The sequence below is a fragment of the Loxodonta africana genome, chromosome 16 (assembly GCF_030014295.1).
Source record: "Loxodonta africana isolate mLoxAfr1 chromosome 16, mLoxAfr1.hap2, whole genome shotgun sequence".
Lineage (NCBI taxonomy): Eukaryota > Metazoa > Chordata > Mammalia > Proboscidea > Elephantidae > Loxodonta > Loxodonta africana.
The window spans coordinates 4,111,172-4,134,053 of NC_087357.1; the positions used below are offsets into that span (position 1 = coordinate 4,111,172).

The following is a 22,882-nucleotide window of genomic DNA, read 5'->3' on the forward strand; positions in this document are numbered from 1 at the left end:
CAGAGTGGAACTGCCCTATAGAGTCTCCTCGGCTGTAATCTTTACAGAAGCAGACCACCAGGTCTTTTCTCCTGGATGGGTTCCACAGGCCCACCTTTCCTTAGCAGCCCCAGCGCTGAAGCACTGGGCCACCAGGGCTCCAGGGGAGGGGCTGACAGATGGGAAATGGCCTGGGGGTGGACACAAGTGAAGGACTTCCAGAGGAGAGGGAGAGGAGACTGAGTGGAGAGGCATACATTTGAGGACGGGGGGCTAATGGGTACTCCCCAGCTCTCCTCGGCTGGGACATTCCAAAGTCCCTGTGCCGCAGACAGGGGTGTGTGTTGCGGTGGGGGTTAGGAAAGGCCCCGCGCAGGAGGCATTCCCAGGGAAGGCAGCTTTCCCAGTAGGGGAACCTGGGGGCACTGGGGGAGGCACCAGCCAGGAGTTGGTGTGTGCAACGGGCTTCCTGGGAGGGACTCTACAATTCGTGTCTGTGTGAGCAAGCTGCTTTCTGTCCACGCAGCGCTGGATCGCGGCCTTCCAGAACACTCCGGGAACGGCCGGAGCACTAAATGGAGACCCGCAGGCTGCGACCGATGGTCGGTGAGGAACGGCGGCTCCCGGACACCTCTCTCCACAGCCCCTTTCCTCCCCGCCTGATAGCTGGGGACAAGCCCTTTCAGGCGACACTTACAGCTCCGCTCCTGACAGGCTGGCAGAAGCCGCCGGGTGACCTGGGCCTCACCTCTGGGCCTCCTTCCTCCCCTGTGAACGAGGGTGGGCTGTCGGGGCCCTGCGCGGTCGGCAGCGCACCCTGGGACTCAGCTGCAGTCACTACCAGGTTGCTCGCCCTACCTGTGCCTCAGTTTCCACACTCTTAACACGGGAAACGGCTAGTTCTGGCCCAGAGAGGGCGGTGGGAGTCAGCGCGGCCATTACCGCGGCGGCGAGCGTTTGCTGCCCTGCTGCCACTTTCCTTGGGGAGCAGGGACCCCAAACAGCTCGAGGCCCGCCTCGCGCACCGCCTGCGGCCCCACACGCCCCAACCACGCGCCCGACCCTCCGCTCAGGCGCCCGCGTCGCAGCCCAAACCGAACGGGCGCGGCCACGAGGTCACGTGGCTCCGCGGCGCTCCGCCCGGCCCCGCCCCGCCCCCGTCGGGAGCCGCGCCGCCCGTCCGCCTGTTTACCTCAGGCTGTCGCAATCGCGGGCGCAGGACCCGGATAGAGGCCGCCCGCGCCTCAGACTGCCGCCCCGCCCCCGCCCCCGCGCACGCGCCGCACGCGCCGCACGCGCGCAGGCCCCGCCCCGCGGCCAATCAGCGACGCAGCCGCTGAGTCTGTGGCAGCCCTGCCCCGCGCACTCAGTCCGTCAGTCCGTCAGTCCGTCAGCCGGCGGCGCGACAGGAACCTGCGAGACGCGCTGTGCAAGCGGCCAGGCCGACTCCCACTCCCCCGGCTCCAGCCCATCGGCCTAAGGCGCCGTCGCGACCCGCAGCCCGGCTCGTGGACCCGACCGGCCACAGCCGCTCTCCGGCGCCATGTCGCAGAGCGGTGTCCCCGGGCTGCAGGAGGAGAACCTGCAGGGTGAGGCCGCGTGGCGCGGAAGTCGGGGCGCAGTGTGTGTGGGGGCGTCGGGGGAGTCGGCCGAGGGGGCGGGGAAGTGGGGCTCGGGGGAGGCTCGGCAGAGGGCCGGGGCAGCGGGGCTCGGGGGAGGCTCGGCCGAGGGGGCCGGGGAGTGCGGCCCGGGGCCGCCCGGTTTCTGCAGGAGTTAAGGACTTGCAGCCCTCGGGGGCGCGGGGTTCTGGTGGGGTTCGTGTCCTGGAGCTTCCGAGCCGGGCAGGGACGGCTAGCGAAAGGCAAACCCCGCAGGTTTGCCGCTCGAGGAGATGCCGTGGTGCGCAGTGGGCTTTGCTAACGAGTGGACGTCGTTGCCATCTGGTGCTCCGGGGTGGGCTTCGGTTGTGGGTCGTCGAAGGGCAGGAACGAGCTGTGCTTCAGTGCCAGGCGGCGTGTTATCAGCCCAGCGCCCCCAGTTACGAACTGTGTCCGACGCGTTCAAAAGAGGCCCTGCTGGAAACCGCCTTGGCGGGTGGGCGGCCCGTCCTGACCCCCCCCCGGGCGTCGCTGGCGGAGCCCCGCGGCGGGCGGTGTGGCTGGAGTTGCCTCTGGGGCGCCAGGGGCCTGATTGGCGACCGAGTCTGCAGGGTGGGTCCAAAGCTTGCTCGGCCTCCAAGAAGGCGGGGGTGGGGGGGACGGAATGAATCTGGGGTCAGGAGCTGACCACAAGTCTAAATTCTCCAGCTCAGGCCAACTTAAAATTTCTCCTTAAAGTAAAATCACCATTTAACGGATGAACCTAATAGTTTTAACATTTAATAGTTTAGGCCAATATTGGGTTAAAAAAAATAATAAACCTGTTGCCTGTGAGTTCATTCCGACTCACAGCGACCCTATAGGACAGAGCAGAACTGCCCCATAGGGTTTCCAAGGCTGTAAATCTTTACGGAAGCAGACTGCCCCTATCTGTCTGCCACGGAGCAGCTGGTGGGTTCCAACGGCTGACCTTTCAGTTAACCACCGCGCCACCAGGGCAACGCTGGGGCAACTGGCCTCTTTCCTTCTGGCCCTGTTGACATGATCCTGGGGGCCCCAGAGTTGGACTAGGAGACTGGTGTCTGCTGACCCTTGTACTCTCTGAAGCAAGAGTTGTCTAAACAAAACGAGCATGTAAATAAGCTTTGGAGAGGACTGTTGAAACCTCTGATCAAACCCTTCGGTTATTCATATAAATTACTGAGCTGCTAATTAAATTTTCATTTGTTCTGAAAACAAGAATTTACTGGGCAACACTTAATTAGCCTAATGCATTGTATAGTATGTATCTAAAAACTACAACCACACTTTAAAAAAATCTTGTAATTCATAGTATTGTTTTTAAAGTTAAATATTGACTAATTCCTTCTTTGAAACAGATGGAGTTTGTTTTTTTCTCTCTGTATTTTCTCATAAGATCCCAGGGATGTTTGCCTTCATCTTTTGCCCAGAAATCACCGATTTTCTAACCATCAAACTATTTTATTTCTGACATTGAATCTTTTACTTACTGATTCAGACCATCAGACCCCAAATTTACAGTCTCTGGAAGAGTCGCATGGGGGGTGGGTAGGGGCAGTTAGCTTGCCTGTTGGCTGTCTTATAAACCACACTGCTGAGTCTTTGGTGACACAGGATGGCCAGTTCAGGAGTTAAAAGGTTTTTGTTCTGCTTATTCTATAAAAAGATGGTTACATACAGTGGAAACTCATGTAAAGATTTTTTCGGCTGTTCCCTGAGTGTACGTGCAGCGGGACACTTGCTGGCCATCCAGCCCAGTGAGTCACGTGGGAATATAGAGCTGCCCTAACAAATGGGAATCTGGGCTTGAATCAGGTGCAGCTGAGGCAGCGCTTGTCCTGCTCTGTTCTGATTGGATTACCTCTTGTTTACCTCTCAGAAGCCCTGGTGGCACAGCAGTTAAGGTGCTCGGCTGCTAACCGAAATGTCGGAGGTTCAAAACCCACCAGTTGCTCCTGTAAAGATTTACAGCCTATGGGTTATTTCTACTCTGTTCTATAGGGTCACTCTGAGTCAGAATCGACTCAATGGCAGTGGGTTGGGGTGTTTTTGATGTTTACCTCTGAAGGGACAACGGAGGAACTTAGTAGCCAAACCCATAGACAGAACAGCAAACATCTCCCCCTAGGCTTATATCTTCCCAGAGGAGTGAATAGATAATAAAACTGATTGATCCATTCCCATTTTACCCCTTGGTCCTTTCCAGTCAAAGCTTTTGACTCGGGGGATATTTGAATTTGCATTTCTTTTTCTCCTTAGGTATATTACTATGCACAAAGGAGACAGAATTTTGTGACAATATTGTGCCCCAGTAGCATTTAGGGCAGGGTGGGGGTAGTCGTGGTGCATGACTTACTCCCCAGAAAAACCCACACATTTCAAAGCAGAGCTTCTCGAGAGAACATTTGCTCTGAGAAAGCAGAATTTAATGCCACAAGCTCCCAGCTTTTCACTTAATGCTGTATCTGCAGCTAGTCGGATGGTTCTGTTGTCATAGGCAACCCATCATGGGTGAACCTGTATGACAAGAAATAGAATTTGTATCTCTCTTGGAGAGAAATTATGGCATCTTGCAGTTTTAGAGCTGGAAGGGATTTCAAAGGTCTAGATTCTAACCCAACCTACATTTTACATATGGTCAAAATGAGACCCAGAGATTAAGTGACAGATAAATTTAGGAGGAAATTTACAAATAAGGCAGGCAACAATAATTAAGGGCACATCAAGGACTCTCCATGAAATGCCAGCACAGTGCTTTCGGAGCCTTCCACAGCACTAGCCCAACAAAATGAAGGTTGAGATGAACCAACTCCTGTCTGAAGCCAGTCACCTGAATCATTTACCAGTTGGGTTTATGTTCAAAAGTATTTGTCAGTTGAGTCTCTTTTGTACCTCTTCCAAATAACGTGAGAAGCTTTTAAATATAAAAACAGCAATTTCCTAGAGCCTACTTTTCCTAGGGAAGAAGCCTTCTGTGTGATTTTGGTAGCTTTGGTTCTCTCCAGTCTTAGCCGCCCTTCTGCCTCAAGCTTTTCTTCTGTAATGCCACACAACATCATGGACATCCCTCTGTTCTGACATTTACCCCACTGTTTTGTAAATTGTTGGTGTGCTTGTCATTTCCCTAGTGGATCGTTTTCAACCCTGGCCTACATCGCTGTTAGCTTCTTCAGAATCTGTTTGCTTGGGCTCTACCCCAGCATTCCAAATCAGAATTTTCAGAGGAGGGTGGGGCCGGGCTTCTGAAAAATTTTGAAAAAGCACCACAGGCTAGTCCTCCTTCATAGCCAGGGTTGAGAAGTATCACTGCAGAGTTTGGTAGCCTTGAGGGCTGGGGCCCTGAGTTTACCCTGCACACAGGGCTGTGCCAGCTCTAGGCGCTTGACCAGTGTGTGCTGAGGACAGACTTCTGCCTTGGGATATATAGTGGACAGCGATGCTAGTATATTCCTGGAATTGGTCACAATAGAGGTAGGAACTGTTCTGAGCACTTAGATCACACACACACACACACACACACACACACACAGCACTTAGATCACACACACACACACACACACACACACACACGTACGTCCCTGTGTGGTGCAGTGCTTAAGTGATCGGCTACTAACTGAAAGGTTGGTAGTTTGAACCCAACCAGAGGCTCCTTTGAAGAGAGGCCTGGCAATCTGATTCTGAAAGGTCACAACCAGGGAGCACGGTTCTGCTTTACAACACATGAGGTCGACAACTGGTTTCATTTACACACACCATAAAAAAAAAAATGCTTACTAACAAATAGGATAAATAAAACTATGAAATGGGTTGAGAACCCAGAAGTGAGGGGAAAGAAGAAAACAAGAAGACTATAAAATGATACCAGGAATGAGGATTTGCCTTGGAGAACAAACATTCCTTTCAAATAACCAAAGTTATTTGGAATATTGTGATCATGAGGAAGTTTTCTGGAGTTGTTAAGCAACTTTATACCCTGTCTTTCTTGCTAGAAAAGATTAACAGTCTTAATAATTGTAAGATATAAGTAGATTGACAGCATACATTTTCATCTTCCAGTAAGTGTACTTTCTGTACATAGTAGAAGTAAGTCAACAATCAAACTCTTGTTCCGTATTAAATCATTCCTTGGAATAAAGCTTGTAAATCATTTCATGAGACAGCTTTAAAAGGCATGTACTTCATGTAGATGGAGTTTTCCCCAAACTCCATTTATGCCAGGCAGCCCCATTATAGGGAACACTTTGGCTTAGGCAACTAAAGAGATCCAGGCCCAGAATCAAGTAACAAAGACTGAGCTTAGAAATATGGAACGGTGCCCAAAGCAGGGACTGTGTCATTGGTTCAGGCAACTAGGTCAGAGCTGGCTTGCTTGGGTGTCATCTTGAACTCCCAAGAAAGGAGGGGGGCTAGCAAAGGACTCATGTTTGACCTTTTTGATGAGGGGCATCAACGTCAGGGTCCTTGGAAATGTAGTTAGCAGCCTTGGTGAAGATGTAATCAGATGTGCGGTTTCAGGAATGGTTTTGTGTATAAATAGCTCTGGAGTCATTTTAGCCTCTGCCGAGGTACAGAAGTGGAGTGGCTGGGCTTTCTCGTCCAGTGAGTTGCAGGCTCCAAGACAAACACACACTTTTCCTGGGCATTTATGATGCATGCTTGGGTAGGTCCAGGCCAATGTGGAGCAATTTGAGAGCTTAAAAAAAAAATCACGCATCGTTGGAAAACTTGGGGGTCATTTTGTTAGCAGTTAACTAGGAGGCTACTGATGATGTAAACTGCAAATCCACATTTCATACCTGGGCCTCGGTTAGCTTTTTTCTGACTCATGTGACACATTCTGTGTGTGACTTACTGAGGCTGGGCTAGGACTCTGAGAAGAGACGCCTAGTGTGTTGGAGAGCTGTGCAGTCTGCCTTGGCTCTCCAGCTAACAATGGAGTGATTAATAGTCTGCTTCCTTTTCCCCTGATTGCACAGCGTTGTATCATGCCATGTTGGTTTAAGGACGGAGTAGCAGCTCAGGGTGATTATTATTGTACGTAATAAAATTATAGTGACTACAAAATTAGTTTATTTTGTTTTTAAATTTTCAGCCTTTTGTAGTCTGCCCTTTCCCTCTCCCTACTGCAGTCCATCCTCCACGTGCCTCCAGATTGGTCTTTTTCAGACAGATTTGCTGTAGATAAACAGACTTGGGACACGAAGTAGAGAAACCATGGTAGGCCCAGAAATGAACCTATGACAAAGAGGCAGCACGGAGCAGAGTGGTAAAGACAGGCTCTTCAGTAAACAGTGCTGGGCAGCTTGATATCTGTACAGAAATACTTAATCTCTGTTTCAGATGGTACACAAAAACTAATTCCCAGTGAGTTTTAGATCTCAATGTGAAAGTCAAAACAATAAAGGCTTTTGAAGGTAATATAGTAGATGCTGTGGTTAAGAGCTTGTCTGCCAGCCAAAAGGTCAGCAGTTTGAATCCACCAGCTGCTCCTTGGAGATTCTACTCTGTCCTATAGGATAGCTATGAGTCAGAATTGACTCAATGGCAACAGGTTTTTACAGTAGATTATCTTCGTGACCTCAGTTTAGCAAAAGATTTCTTAAATAGGATCCAAAAAAAGCACTGAAACAAAAAGGAAGAGATGATAAACTTGACTGAATTAAAATCAAGAACTTCTGTTCATCAGGCCATTATTAAGAGAGTGAAAAGATAAGCCACAGAGTGCATGTTTATGCCGTAACACATGTAATTGAAGTAAGGCTTATATTTGGAATAGAGAACTCTTAGAGGGTAGTAACAGAAAGAATGACAACCCACCAGGAAAAAGAGTAAGAGATTTTAACAGCGTGTTCACAAAAGATGATATCCAAATGGCCAGTAAACTTCTGAAAAATCTGAGAAATATAAAATAAACCACACGATGCCACTGCACACCCACTAAGACGGCTAAAATTAGACTGATGATGCCAAGTGTTGGCATGGATGTGAAGCAGCAGACATTCACTCACTGGTTTGTAATTGGAGGTATTGTAAATTGGCACAACCGCATTGGATAACTTGCCACTTTCCAATGCCATTAGAAAGCAGTGGTGGTTTCTAATAACACTGAACATAGATGTATTACTTTTAATCCAGCAGACCCAGTACTAGGAACATGCGACAGAAATGTGTGCACATTGTGGTAGGCCAAAAAATGTCCTCCCAAAAACATCCATGTCAGATCCCTGGACGTTGCGAATGTTACATTTGGAAAAAGGGTCTTTGCAGACGTGATTAAGTTAAGATCTTGAGAGCCATAATCCTGGATTATCCAGGTGGCCCTAACTGCCATCACAGGTGTCCTCCTAAGACAGAGGCAGAGGGAGCCCCCCCCGCCCCCCCGCCCCCCCCCCACACACGGGATAAGGCAACGTGAAGATGGAGGCAGAGACTGGAGACATGAAGCCTCAGTTGCGAGTCCTGCAGCCACCAGAAGATGGAAGAGGCAGAAGCAGATTCTTCCTCTGGAGGGAATGTGGCCCTGCTGACCCCTCGATTTCAGACTCTGGGCCTCCCCAGCTGTGAGAGAATACATTTCTCTCGTTTTAAGCCATCAATTTTGTGTAATGTTGGAGCAGCCACAGGAAGTGAATGTACACATGTATGCCACGAGACAAGAATGTTTATATAAGCATTATCTGGAGGTAGTAGCTACAAACTGGAAGCAACCCAAGTATCTCACGGTTGGATGGGTAAATCATGGCGTAGTCGTACAGTGAAATTCTATATAGTAGCAACAACCACCACAAAAAGATAAGTACGACAACATGGATGAAGCCCATAGACATTTTGTGGCCCCCTGTGGTACATGAGATTGTGGGAACCTTTGAGTTTTGTCCCTGGCCCTACCAGCCTTCTCAGCCTCACTGCCCCCACCTCAGCCCCTCGGAACCTTATTCTTGCAGCACCTCCTGGACATCTCTCCGGTTAGGGTTTGTGTCTGTCCCACTCTGTGCGAATTGTCTGTTCTCCCTTTCTCTTCATCTTTCAGCCCCACCCCTACAGAGGCCATGCCACAGCCCCTCCTCCCCCTGCATTGTAGCTCCGTGTATCCCCTGTGGAAGGTCTCCCTTAAGCAGGCAGGCCCCTCTGTCTTCTGCGTAGCACATCTATACAACATCATTAATGGCAGGACCAGAGTAACTCCAGATAGCGGTGCTCAGAGACAAGGCTGGCTTCCTATAGTGATGGCTTTCACTGTAGGTTTTTTGGAGGGGTGGCTTTTTCTTGTGTGTTATATTTAATAAGTGGATGGCCTGATGCTAAGACAGTTCTCTGAATCTATAAATCTATCTGGATAGAATCAATTTGGGATACTTAGTAACAAGTATCAATTTTTAATATAATAAAAAATGTTGATTTTAACTTTCTGTAAAGAATTGGCTAAATGAATGCCCTGCTTGAGCTATAGATTGCTGTGGTTAATCAAGTTATCTGATTGCAGCGTAGTCAGAAATTACTTTTGTTCTAGTCAATGTATTAATCTGATTTCCTGTCTCAATAAAAACAGAAGAGCAGTCACAGATGTGAATTTTGGAGGGCGTCAGGGTCAGTTTGTGATGCTAGTATGTAAAATAATGTGGTAAAATAGAGTTTAAACCTTTTTTTTTTTTTTAACTCCCTTAAGCTTTTGTATAAGGTCACTATGAGTCGGAATCGACTCGACGGCATTGGGTTGACATGAGGCTTTTTCTTCTAAAAGTTTAGTGCAGAAAAATCTGAGTAACTGGATTCTGATCGATCCAGTACATTACTGAACATCTGCCTGGTATCAAGGAATCATAAGAGATAAACAGATGAATTGTTTCAGCACCAAAGGGGCTTGCCCCCGTACCTAGGAAGGGGAGGACAAGTGTTCCAGTTACCGTAGTACAAGGTACCAGAAATGGCCAAGCAGTGTGTTACGGTGTGGTTAAAAGAGATGGCTCATGGTGTGCTCTGCTGCTGGTACCTCTTGGGAATGGGAGGGTGGGCCAGACTTCAAAGTGGACACAGGTGATTCCAGCCATGCCTTTCATTTTATCCTCAACAGGCTCTTGGGTGGAACTGCACTTCAGCAACAACGGGAATGGGAGCAGTGTCCCAGCCTCGGTTTCTGTTTATAATGGTGACATGGAAAAAATACTGCTGGACGCCCAGCACGAGTCTGGAAGGAGCAGCTCCAAGAGCTCCCACTGTGACAGGTAGGGTGGGCAGCAGCCTGTGCCGCAGCACTGGCTTTCTGAGTAGACAGGCAGCGCCCTTTGAGTGCATGCTGAAGCCGTACAAATGGGTGGGTTTCTTCTCAGTGCAGGCCAGATTAGAGTCGTTCTTGCACACAGGGACCCCTGCCCTCTAGTGGGAGAAGGTGACCTGGGGCTTAGTCTATGCAGGGGTCATGCTCAGGCTCAGGAGCAAGCAGCACAGTCCACCTCCTAGTGCCCCATCACATCAGCTAGCTTTCTGACATTGGGTGTCCTGACCTCAAGTTAGACATTACTTTGCGCACCTCAGCAGTGATGGTTTGCACCGGCTGGGGTAGGGATGGGGGGGGGGGGGCAGCCCTCCAAGTGATGCGAACTCAGGCAGGATGGCTGAGTCAAGGCCAGAGGCCAGACTCTCAGAGGCTGTGTAATAGTAACACGTGGCTGAGAATGCCAGCCATCCACCGGTAGTGCCTGTCCCCTGCAAGATGAGCCTGCAGACTCCAGTCATGCATAACTGCAGACGGTCAGAACCTGAGAAATAGACTGGTCCTTGCCTGGTGCTGGGTGGAAGGGGATACACGTCCTCTTCCCTGAGGGGACATTTCCCTGCCTTTGGGGCTTTTGCTTTCTAATGCTAGAAAGCCCACTAACTGAGGTGTTCTGCTCTTCCCACTCTTATCCACACCATTATCAAGCCCACCTCGCTCACAGACACCGCAAGATACGAACAGAGCTTCTGAGGCAGATACACATAGCATTGGGGAAAAGAACAGCTCTCAGGTAAGCCAGGTGTAAATGTCTGTGATCTGTTTGTACAGTAATGTTTTAAATGTAGTGGGGTAAAAGCTGGGTTTTAGAGTCTCTCCTTTTTTAAATAAATATGTGGGGTGGGGACATCCCCACAACATGGGCTTCACATTGAGCTTGGAGCAGGACATGTAGTGGGGACCTTCTCTGCTCCCTAGGGGTACGTGGAGGGGAGAGAAGGGGGAGCCTGGATAGGCAGTGAGCTGCCACAGGCAGGTAACTGTGAACAGGCTACTGGTGCCACTTTCCTCCGAGTATCTGAAAGCTCTTGGGAGAGCACGGCATTACCTACATGGCCATTCAGGGCCACTCCATCATTGTGATTGGGGTTCTGATTCTTGGGCTCTTTCCTCATTAGACATTGTAGTTGCTTGCCAGAAATTAGACCCGAGGCTTTTCCTAACATCCAGTTGCTAGCTGGTACCTGGGCAGTTAAGCACTAGTAGCTAATTGCGACACTGGACACCATTTTTCTAACATTTGCTCAACAGACGTTGACTGGAGGGTTCATGTCAAGCTGTTGGCTAGTTGTGGGGCCACGAAACCTTCTGTTGGCTGGAGTTTATGACAGTGCACCTGGGGCTGTTGCCTTGATTTATCGTGTTTCTTTTCCATTGTACTCCTGCGTAGATGTTGAGCAGTGACCAGTATCTTGCTCAGTTTAGCAACAGTGCTCAGCGTGATATTTTAGATGCACAGTACCTTTTCCTGGGCATCTTGTAGTAATCATGATAACATGAACAGCCGAATTTTCCCTCCTATTTATTCAAAGCCATCCTAGCAAAGCCTGGTCTCACAGTCGGTACCTCACAGTCACTCTGCCTCCTCTGCTTGTGTCCCATGAGGCCTGTGAACGAGTCACTTCGTGAACCAGGATCAGCAAAAAGCTGATTGCCGTGAGGCGGAGGCCAGGTCAGGTATATCTCCACCTTCCCATTTCCCGCTTCTCCATCAGTTCCGACACCAGTCGCTCCCCTCACGGTACTCTGTGCTTCTCTGCAAGTGCTTTTCTGCAGGGTTTGGTTCCTTGCAACAGCCACACCGAACTCCCACAACCCAGAGTGGTATGGTTTGTTAGGGAAATAACAGGCTGCAAGTGAGGATCAGCATTAGGAAGCACACAAGCCAGGTCTGGAAGGTCCCTGGATTGGAAAGCACATTCCTCCATTCTTCAGGCTAGGTCAGCTTCTGACCAGGAGAGCTGTCGGAGCAAAAAGGCTCACGGAGTAGATAAGCTCTCCACTGGAACAGCTCTGGGACTGCTCTCAACCAGCTCTGTTGCCTTCTTCCAGTGACCAGTGGGCAAGGCTTCTCTGCTGGGTAGCTGCCTTCCCTGTCATGCAGGCCTCAGCTTTTGGCCTCTCTGCTGCTTACTGGCCCAGCTCATGGCCAGTGTAGCAGCTTCACGACCACTTGGCTCTTATAGGGCTCTCTTCCTCTGCCTTCCCAGCCCTTAGCCAGTAAACTAGATCTCTAAAACCTTTGCATTTCATCCATTTACATATTCTGGTCCTCAGATCCTGCTCAGTTATAAGGTGGGGCCTCTTTCACCAGACCAGAGTTCAGCCAATCCTCAATTACCCATAAAGTCCATCTACTCAGGCTTTGTTAATTATCAAACAAAAGGATCAAGCCCTCAGGTTGTTTACAGCTTACCCAGGAAAAGTTCCTCAACCCTAGGACTCCACTGGGTAAAAGTAACAAACCCTCTGGAGTAGAAAACAGCCTGGGCGCCCCCTCCCCACAAGTTGTTTTGCCAAAGAAGTAGGGCAAAGGTAACAACTGCACAGGCCTCCAGTACTTCTCTCCCACCCAAAGAGCCCAGCGCTCCCGAAGCATCCAGAGCATACCTGGCTGTTGGGAGGCCTTTGTGCTGGAGACCTGGCCATGGGCATGCTCCAAGACCAGCCTGGTGCATATGCTTAGCTGGTTTCGTACTATATTCTAGAATGTTTCCTTTTTTTTTTTTTTTTAAGTTTTTTTCCCCCCTTGATTTTAAGAGTAATTATTTGCTCAGGTAAAGAGTTTTGAAAATGCAAAAACGTAAAAAGGTAAAAACCCTTATAATTCCACTTTCTAAAGAGAGTCCCTTGAATTAGTGTGTTAGGTTATCTCTATTATTAGATTGTCTCTATTATACAACTTTTAAAATCTGAGGTCATATGCTTTTTTTCTCTTACTGTACCATGAAAGCAGTTTTGTTTCTAAACATGCTTGATATACAGTATTCCGTTTACTTAGCTGGTGCTGTTCGCTGCCCCTGAGTCTGTTCCAACTCACAGTGACCCCACGTACAACAGAACAGAACACTGCCTGGGTCCAATACCATCCTCACAATCACTGCTGGGTTTGAGACCATTGTTGCAGCTACTGTGTCAGTCCATCTCATTGAGGGTCCTTCTCTTTTTTGCTGACCCTCTACCAAGCATAATGTCCTTCTGTAGGGGTTGGTCCCTCCTGATAACATGTCCAAGTATGTGAGATGAAGTCTCCCCATTCTTGCTTCTAAGGAGCATTCTGGCTGGACCTCTTCTAAGACAGATTTGTTCGTTCTTTTGGCAGTCAAAATGTTCAGTATCTTCACCAACACCATAATTCAAAGGCGTCAGTCCTTCTTTGGTGTTCCGTATTCATTGTCCAGCTTTTGCACGCATATGAGGCAATTGAAAACACCATGGCTTAGGTCAGGCACACCTTAGTCCTCAAGGTGACATCTTTGCTTTTGAACACTTAAAAGAGGTCTTTCGCGGCAAATTTGTCCAATACAGTGCATTGATTTCTTGAATGCTGCTTCCATGGGTGTTGATTGCAGATCCAAGTAAAATGAAATCCTTGACAACTTCAGTCTTTTCTCTGTTTATCATGATGTTGTTTATTGGTCCGCTTCTGAGGATTTTTGTTTTCTTTACGTTGAGATGTAATCCATACTGAAGACTGTGGTCTTTGATCTTCATCAGTAAGTGCTTCAAGCCTTCTTCACTTTCAGCAAACAAAGTTGTGTCATCTGCATATTGCAGGTTGTTAATAAGTCTTCTTCCAATCCTGATGCTGCATTGTTCTTCATATAGTGCAGCTTCTCAGATAATTTGCTCGAAATGCAGACTGAATAAGTATGGTGAAAAGATATAACCCTGACACATACCTTTATTGATTTTTGAAATCCCCTTGTTCTGTTCAAACGACTGCTTCTTGATCTATGTACAGGTTCCTCACGAGCACAATAAAGTGTTCTGGAATTCCCATCCTTCGCAGTGTTACCCATAACTTGTTACGATCCACACAGTCGAATGCCTTTTCATAGTCAATAAAACACAGGTAAATATCTTTCTGGTATTCTCTGCTTTCAGCCAAGATCCATCTGACATCAGTAGTGATATTCCTCATTCCCTGTCCTGAATGTGGCCTGAATTTCTGGCAGTTCCCAGCAATGCACAGCTGCAACTGTTTTTGAATTCAGGAAAATTTACTTGTGTGTGATATTGACGACATTGTTGGATGATTTCTGCATTCCACTGGATCACTTTGCTTTGGAGTGGACACATCTGTGAATCTCATCCAGGAGCTGTCTTCCAAATTTCTTGGCATAGACGAGTTAAATGCTTCCAGCACTGCATCCATTTGCTGAAATATCTCAGCTGGTATTCCATCAGTTCCTGGAGCCTTGTTATTTTGCCAACACCTTCTTCCTTCAGTACCGTTGGTCCTTGATCATATGCTACCTCCTGAAATGGTTGAACATCTACCAATTCTTTTTGGTACTGTGACTCTGTATTCCTTCCATCTTCTTTTGATGCTTCCTGGGTAGTTCAGTATTTTGCCCATAGAATCCTTCAATATTATAACTCAAGGCTCGAATTTTTTCTTCAGTTCTTTCAGCTTGAGAAGTATCAAGCGTGTTCTTCCCAGTTGGTTTAAGTCTAGGCATTTGCACATTTCCTTATAACGCTTTGTCTTCTTGAGTCACCCTTTGAAATTTTCTGTTCAGCTCTTTTACTTCATCATTTCTTCCATTTGGTTTAGCTACTCTGTGTTCAAGAGCAAGTTTGAGAGTCTTTTCTGAATCCATTTTGGTCTTTTTTTCCTTTCCTGTCTTTTAGTGACCTTTTGCTTTCTTCATGGTCTTTGGTCATTAGTATTGAATATGTCAAATCTATTCTTGAGATGGTCTTCTAAATTCAGGTGGGGTATACTCAAGGTTGTATTTTGGCTCTCGTGGACTTGCTTTAATTTTCTTCAGCTTCAGTTTGAACTCGCATGTGAGCAACTGATGGTCTGTTCTGTAGTCAGCCCCTGGCCTTGTTCTGACTGATGATAGCGAGCTTTTCCATTGTCTCTTTCCACAGATGTAGTTGATTTGATTCCGTGTATTCCATTTAGTAAAGTCCACGTGTGTAAGTCACCATTTATGTTGTTGAGAAGAGGTATTTAAGAGGTTGTTTTGCAAAATTCTGTCATGCAATCTTGGGGATCATTTCTATCGTTTGACTTTTGATCCTTCTTTGTTACCAACTCTCGCATTCCAGTCACTAGCAATTATCAATGCATCTCGATTCCATGTTTGATCAATTTCAGACTGTAGAAATTAGTAAAAAGTCTTCAATTTCTTCATCTTTGGCATTAGTGGTTGGTGCGTAAATGTGAATAATAGTCATATTAACTGGTCTTCCTTGTGGGTGTACAGATATTATCCTGTCACTGACAGCATCTTATTACAGGATAGATCTTGAAATGTTCTTTTCGACGATGAATGCGATGCCATTCCTCTTCAATTTGCCATTCCTGGCATAGTAGACCATATGATTGTCCGGTTCAAAATGGCCAATACCAGTCCATTTCAGCTCACTAAGGCCTAGGATATTGACCTTCAAGTGTTCTATTTCATTTTTGATTGCTTCTAATTTGCCTCGTCTCATACTTCGTACATTCATGTTCTGATTATTAATGGATGTTTGCAGCTGTTTATTCTCATTTTGAGCTTTGCTACATCAGCAGATGAAGGAGGTCCAGAAAGCTTTGCTCCATCCACGTCATTCAGGCTGTCTCTACTTGGAGGAGGCAGCTCTTCCCCATCCGTATTTTGCGTGTCTTCCAACCTGGTGGGCTCGTCTTCTGGTACTGTATCAGACAGCGTTCTGCTGCTATTCATAAGGTTTTCACTGGCCAGTTCTTTCAGAAGTGGACCGCCAAGTCCTTCTTCCTAGTCTTAGTCTGGAAGCTCCATGGAAACCTGTCCACCAAGGGTGTCCCTGCTGGTATTTGAAATACCGGTGGTACAGCTTCCAGCGTCACAGCAACACACAAGCCCCCACGGTGTGACAGACCAACAGATAAGCGGTACTTCTTCCCTGTTTTGGGCCCCTTAGAATGTTCTCATTTTAATCTGTTGTAGCCAGCACTACCCCAACATCTTTGCTCCCCCTTCAGATTATGTCATTGGGCAAAGACAGATGTGCACAGGGAGAACAGTACTCCAAGGGCTCCGTGTCCTCGAGGGGACCCCAGTGAAGCCTCCACTCCCTGCTGCCCTGCAGCCTGAGCCAGAGAGCGGGGCACATCTGTGGACTCAGCTCACTAACAGTGTCATCCCATGCCCGGCTGAAGGCACAGATGCAGTAGGTTGATCTACTTTTAACTTCACATGCACTTTTCCGTAGTCTGAAGAAGACTATATTGAGAGAAGGAAAGAAGTGGAAAGCATCCTGAAGAAAAACTCAGACTGGATATGGGACTGGTCAAGTCGGCCCGAAAACGTCCCCCCCAAGTGAGTCTGTTTCTCACATCACGATCTTGCTTTGACACAGGAAACTCAGACTAAAATGCTCGTCCCTTCTGCCCTAGGGAATTCCTCTTCAAGCACCCAAAGCGCACAGCCACTCTCAGCATGAGAAACACGAGCGTTATGAAGAAAGGGGGCATCTTTTCGGCAGAATTTCTGAAGGTTTTTCTTCCATCTCTGCTGCTCTCGCATCTGCTGGCCATTGGCCTCGGGTCAGTGACATGTCACCACACAACCACTGCACGCCACACCTGGGGGTAATCCCACCAGCTGCCGTCGCATCGACCCAACTCATGGTGCCCCCACGTGGCAGAGTAGAACTCTGCTCCGTAGGGTTTTTGGTGGCTGATTTTTTGGAAGTAAATCACCAGGCATTTCTTTCAAGGGGCTTCTGGGTGGACTTGAACCTCCAACCTTTTGATTAGCAGCCAAGCACGTCAGCTGTGTGCACCACACGGGGACTCAAAAAGTAGGAAAGGAACACGTTCCCCATGGCAATGATGCTTAGGTGGGCTAGTCTCCTGCCTTGTACAGGTATTTGGTGCGCTGTACTGTGAAAACCAGAGCACAGTTGGGTGTCTCTAAATTAGATTAAAATACGCATTGATGAAGCATAAAAAGCTTGTTAAAAGACTGCAGATAGGTTCATTACAAAAATTTTAAAAATAGGTATTTTTAAAATTAGCCCCTAAGCTGTTAAATGCTTTCCCATAAGCTGTCAGCAGTCAGCTGCCATCTCAGCTCTGGGAATACTCAGTAATCTGAGAGACCACGCTAACTGCTCCTTGCTTTTTCTCTGAAGGATCTACATTGGAAGGCGCCTGACCACCTCAACCAGCACCTTCTGATGAAGACAGGAATCAGCTTTGTTCACAAGTGGGGATTCTGAATTTACCACAGAGCCAACTGAAGAGAGCTTGATCCTGGGTGGCTGCACAACGGGTGTGTGTCTGTCCTGGAAACGCTGTGTTCTCAGTTAGTGCTACTGAAGAGTGACACCAGAACCACACTAACCCGTGATCACGCCTGTGGGTCAGGGAATGAGCATGTCAGACTGGTTGTATCTACTGCAATAGCTGGTAGTAAAATTTTCTTTGGATGTTATACCTGAATATAAATAGTTTTAACGTATGAGTCACGATGTATGTAGTACTTTAACAAATTATCTGGGACTGTAGTTCAGTTCAAGCTGTATTTCAGAAGAACGAATGATGTCGATAGGAAAACTACTACATTACGGGGCTTGTCCAGAGTTAAGTATTGTGGCCTTATGTTCGTACGGTAGTGCAGAAAACACCTTATGCTTATTAATTTAAGTGGATGCAGGCTGTGGACTGCAGACTGCAGTTAGCTATGCTGATTGTTCTTTGTTAAGCAAGAAATCAAAAACCGAGGTGGGAACTCCTGTACACCTCACACGCTAAACTGCTCTGGCTCTGGCGGTATGCTGACTTAAGCCTCGGACTATAAGTAACCACCCTGGACCATCGGTTTTCTGTCCAGGGTCCCTGCTCAGTAGATTCTCTCCTCTTCACTCTAGATCCCCCATTTCACCTCACCCCTCCTGCTGACCTTTGTGTGCTCTGAGAATCGGCTTCATGCTAAGTAAGCCAATCTGTGTGTCTACCCTGAACGACTGGAAAGAGAAAAATAAACCTTTGCCAAACCCTTCACAGATTAACTGTACTGACATATGGTTTAAAGCCAAATGTCATAAACGCTTTTTGATTAAACCAGGCCTGTTCCCCACTGTTGCACTGTTTATCTTTTCTACGGCAGGGTTTTTTAAAGGCCACCTCTTTGATGTACTGTGTATATGCTAGCCTGTATTTGTCTCACTTTTCCACATTTAATTTAGTATTTGTGTTAAAAATAAACCTTAACGTTTCATTTTTAAAATCTTTGTTTATATTTAAACGATTACCCTGGAAGCAGCAGCTCTTTCATTGGAAGAAGCCCGGTGGAGCGGCACCACCTGCTGCTTGTAATTCAGCTGGGAGGAGAGCACTGAAGTCACGGGGAGCGCGCTGGTTAAGCGGAACGCCTTTTTATTTGAGAGCAAATAGGAAGTAGTTTGTCTTACATCAGAAATGGTGTTTTGCTCCTGTACAGTTGCTGAGCCGTATCATGGTGATGGGGCTGTACTTGGCCATCCGAGCAGGTGACGGGCCATCGAGGTTTCATCCCTCTGTGCTCCCTGTTTGAATATCACTCAGGTGCCTGGGCTGCAGGGCAAGGCCAGTCACATCTGTCTCTCTTTGACAGCGTCAGCTGAGTGCTTGGTGGAACCAGCTGGGGGTACTAAGCTCTATCACTACCCAAGTACTTTACAGACATGTGATGTGAAGACCAGTACTCTCGAGGCTTTTCCCACCAGGCCGTAATACTACAGTGGACTACATATATATAATACACTTACATCCTTCAGGTGCAGTAATGGTAATGCATGGAGTTGAGGCTTTTTAAACAGCTTTTGCAAATAGCCCTTGTTTCTATTCTTGATACAAATAACTGCCCACACCATCATACTAAAACCCAAAACCCAGTGCTGTCGAGTCGATTCCGACTCATAGCGACCCTACAGGACAGAGTAGAACTGCCCCAAAGAGTTTCCAAGGAGTGCCTGGTGGATTTGAACTGCCGACCCTTTGGTTAGCAGCCGTAGCACTTAACCACTACGCCACCAGGGTTTCCGAAACCAAAGCTGTTGCGGTTGAGTCGATTCCAACTCATAGCGACCATCATACTAAGTACAAAATGCTTAACACGATCCAAATAATTTGGACTTTTAGAAGAAATTGGCACTTGGCTCCTACTTGTAATGTGGTTTCCTGTTCCTGACGCAGTTTGTGCTAAGCACTGACAGTGGGGTGTGGGTAGTAGGCATTTATTTCCCTCCCCTCCCAGAAATGCTGTGTGCCACTCAATCAGCAGCAAACATTTATTCAGACATTCTGACTAGAGTGTCTTTTTTTCTGAAGCACTGATGCATTTCAGGAGCAGAACTTCTTTAAAAACGAAATTTTAGCCCCTGCTCTTGAGAGAAGCAGCCCTGGTGCCCCAGGGCTAACTGAGAGGTCGGCGGTTTGAACCCACCAGGCGCTCCACAGGAGAAAGACCTGTCGATCTGCTGTCTTAGAGGCCGCAGGCTACAAGACCCTACGGGGCAGTTCTACTCCACAATGTGGGGTCGCTGTGAGTTGGAACCCGTGGTATCAATGACAGCCTTGGGATCAAGACTGAATATACTACTGCCAGGAGGCTGGCCATGTCCTGCGGCCTCCAGCACTCCCCTGTGTCTGCTGTGGCCATGCTGGCCTTTCGCTCCCTTGTCCCTTGCCCCCAGGTGATGCTGATAGTGATCTGCGAGCCATACTTTGAGTAGCAAAGACAGAAGCACTGAGACTAACACTGCTTGGCTCTCAGATTAAATGAAATGTCTTAACGGCCAAAGAATGAGACTGCCATTAAACATTTCAAAAACAGCGCAGGCAAGGCAACAGTGGGCCAGCACTGGATTTTACATGCAGCCAGGCTCTCATGCAGTTATCAGCGTGATAGAAACATTTTCAGCAGAAAAGAAATGATGGAATTCTGCAACCATGAACCCTTCCGGTGGAATCTACTAAAGGCTGAGCTTCATCCAGACAACAGCTGGGAAAGTGTTGGCTAAAGGACTCGGGGTGGACACTGAATATCTGTACATGTAGATCTAGGATCAAAAGGTGAGAAAGGGATGGAAGGAAATGTACAAATGTTCTGTTACAACAAAGTAGAAACAATGCCACTAAAGAGTGGGAAGCAATGACAGTTATAAAAAGTAACGATAAAGCCATTACATATCAGAACCTATAGGATAGATTTAAAGCAGTATTCAGAGAAAATAAAGATAATAAAAGGGGAAAAAAAATGAACTACTCCACTCAAGAAAGGTGATCCAACCGAATGCAGAAATTATAGAACAATATCATTAATATCACACGCAAGCAAAGTTTTGCTGAAGACCATTCAAAAACGGCTGCAGCAGGATATTGACAGGGAACTGGCAGAAATTCAGGCCGGTTTCAAAAGAGGACGTGGAACCAGGGGTATTACTGCTGATGTCAGACGGATCCTGGCTGAAAGCAGAGGATACCAGAAGGATGTTTACCTGTGTTTTACTGACTATGCAAAGGCATTCAACTATGTGGACCGTAACAAATTACAGATAACTTTGCGAAGAATGGGAATTCCAGAACACTTAATTGTGCTCATGAGGAACCTTTACATAGATCAAGAGAGAGTTGTTAGGACAGAACAAGGGATACTGATTGGTTTAAAGTCAGGAAAGGTGTGCGTCAGGGTTGTATTCTTTCACCATACCTACTCAATCTGTATGCTGAGCAAATAATCTGAGAAGCTGGACTATATGAAGAAGAATGAAGCATCAAGATTGCAGGAAGACTCTGTAACAACCTGCATTATGCAGATGACACAACCTTGCTTGCTGATAGTGAAGAGGACTTGAAGCATTTACTAATGAAGATCAAAGACCACAGCCTTCAGAATGGATTACACCTCAACATAAAACAAAGATCCTCACATCTGGACCAATGAGCAACATTGCGATAAGTGGAGAAAAGACTGAAGTTGTCAAGGATTTCATTTTACTTGGATCCACAATCAACAGCCATGGAAGCAGCAGTCAAGAAATCAAAAGATGCATTGCATTGGGTAAATCTGCTGCAAAGGACCTCTTCAAAGTGTTGAAAAACAAAGAAGTCAACTTGAAGACTAAGGTATGCCTGACCCAAGACATGCATGTGAAAGCTGGACAATGAATAAGAAGACCGAAGAAGGATCGATGCCTTTGAATTGTGGTGTTGGCGATGAATACTGAATACACCACAGACTGCCAAAGAATGAACAAATCTGTCTTGGAAGAAATACAACCAGAATGCTCCTTAGAAGCAAGGATGGCGAGACTGTGTCTTACCTACTTTGGACACGTTGTCAGGAGGGATCAATCCCTGGAGAAGGACATCATGGTTGGCAAAGTACAGGGTCAGCGGAAAAGAGGTGGATTGACACAGTGGCTGCAACAGTGAGCTCGAGCATAACAACGATTGTGAGGATGGTGAAACCGGGCAGTGTTTCATCCTGTTGTGCACAGGGTATCTATGATTCAGAAATGACTGACACCTAACAGCAACAACCCTGCTCAAAAGCTAGAAAACGAACGACGCAGATCAAAAGAAAGCTCAAGGACAGGAATAGCAGACAAGAGTAGAAATTAAAGAAGTAGATACTAAAAAGACATAATAAACTTGTTATTTTTCGAAAATAAACACCATTAGCTAACTTAATCAAGAAAAGACCGAACATAAAATTAGGCAATGCCAAGGGGGAAATAACCATTGAAATAAGGGTCTCAAAAAACATCATAAGATTACTTTGTAGATTTCTTTGCAAATACTTTACCCAGGTGAAATGGATAGTTTCCTACAGAAAGAAAGAAAGACAGAATTGACCCCATTAAAGACAGAAAGCTGAAACAGACCAATTTCCACAGAATAAATAGAGGTTAATAAGGAGCTACCCAAGAAATAAATGCCTTAGGTTCTACGAAACTTTCCAGCCCCCGAGAGTGGTATAAATTGTTCCTGAGCGCTGAAAATCAAAGTTTCCTAACTCTTTATATTGTTATAAGTATCTATATAACAATTGATACTTAAACTAATAAAGACTGTACCAAAAAAAAAAAAAAAGGACCAGTATCACTCATGAATATTGATGCAATTATATTTAAAAACAGAACCAATTCCACAGGAAAATAATGTACAATGATCAAATGGGATTTCTTCCAGGAATATAAGGTTGCTTCAATATCAGGAAATCTGACAGACTAAGGAAAAATATGATCATTGCCATAGATGCTGAAAGGCCTATCAACACCTATTCTGTACAGGCGCACACACACACACACACACACACACACACAAAATCAATGCTGGCTATTTATAAAGGCCAGCACATTACATTATAAAGAACATCAGAAGCATGTCCATTAAGATCGGAACAAGACGCAGGTGCCCACTACTTCTGCTACTATTTAACATTATACAAAAGGCAGTGGCCAAGTCAATTAGACAAGAGAAATCAGTCAGGGGGGCTAACAATTGGTGAAGAAGAAATAAAACTATTTCTATTTGCAAATGGTACATGGTCGCTGTGAGTCAGAACTGACTTGATGGCAACAAGTTTTGCTATTTTCAGCTGATAGTATTTTTGAAGAACCCTAGAGAATCAGTGATAAAACCAATCCAAACAATAAAAGACTTCAGCAAGGTAGCAAGATACTAATGTACAAACTCAACAGACATGACGAAATAGCCAGTTAGAACACAGTCTTTGGAGTTAGAACACAGTATTCAGAGAAAACTCATTTACAACAGCAACAGAGAAGACTGATTCCTTAGGAATTTTTCAACATGAAA

At 46.6% G+C, this 22,882-nt stretch overlaps 1 protein-coding gene across 1 annotated transcript; it reads left to right on the forward strand.

Moving 5' to 3' along the window:
- The first annotated feature begins 1,422 nt into the window (after window positions 1-1,422).
- BNIP3 (BCL2 interacting protein 3) lies at window positions 1,423-22,153 on the forward strand. Its single transcript, XM_010599247.3, has 6 exons — window positions 1,423-1,568; window positions 9,670-9,820; window positions 10,519-10,603; window positions 16,285-16,391; window positions 16,469-16,618; window positions 17,209-22,153. Exons 1-6 carry the CDS (start codon window positions 1,523-1,525, stop codon window positions 17,252-17,254), a joined length of 585 nt encoding a protein of 194 aa, XP_010597549.1. The 5' UTR covers window positions 1,423-1,522; the 3' UTR covers window positions 17,255-22,153.
- Window positions 22,154-22,882: the final 729 nt, after the last annotated feature.

Coding starts and splice junctions, on each gene's coding strand:
- BNIP3 (XM_010599247.3), top strand. CDS start 1,523: ATGTCGCAGAGCGGTGTCCCCGGGCTGCAGGAGGAGAACCTGCAGG. Junction 1,569..9,669: donor GCAGGAGGAGAACCTGCAGG/GTGAGGCCGCGT, acceptor TATCCTCAACAG/GCTCTTGGGTGGAACTGCAC. Junction 10,604..16,284: donor GGGAAAAGAACAGCTCTCAG/GTAAGCCAGGTG, acceptor ACTTTTCCGTAG/TCTGAAGAAGACTATATTGA.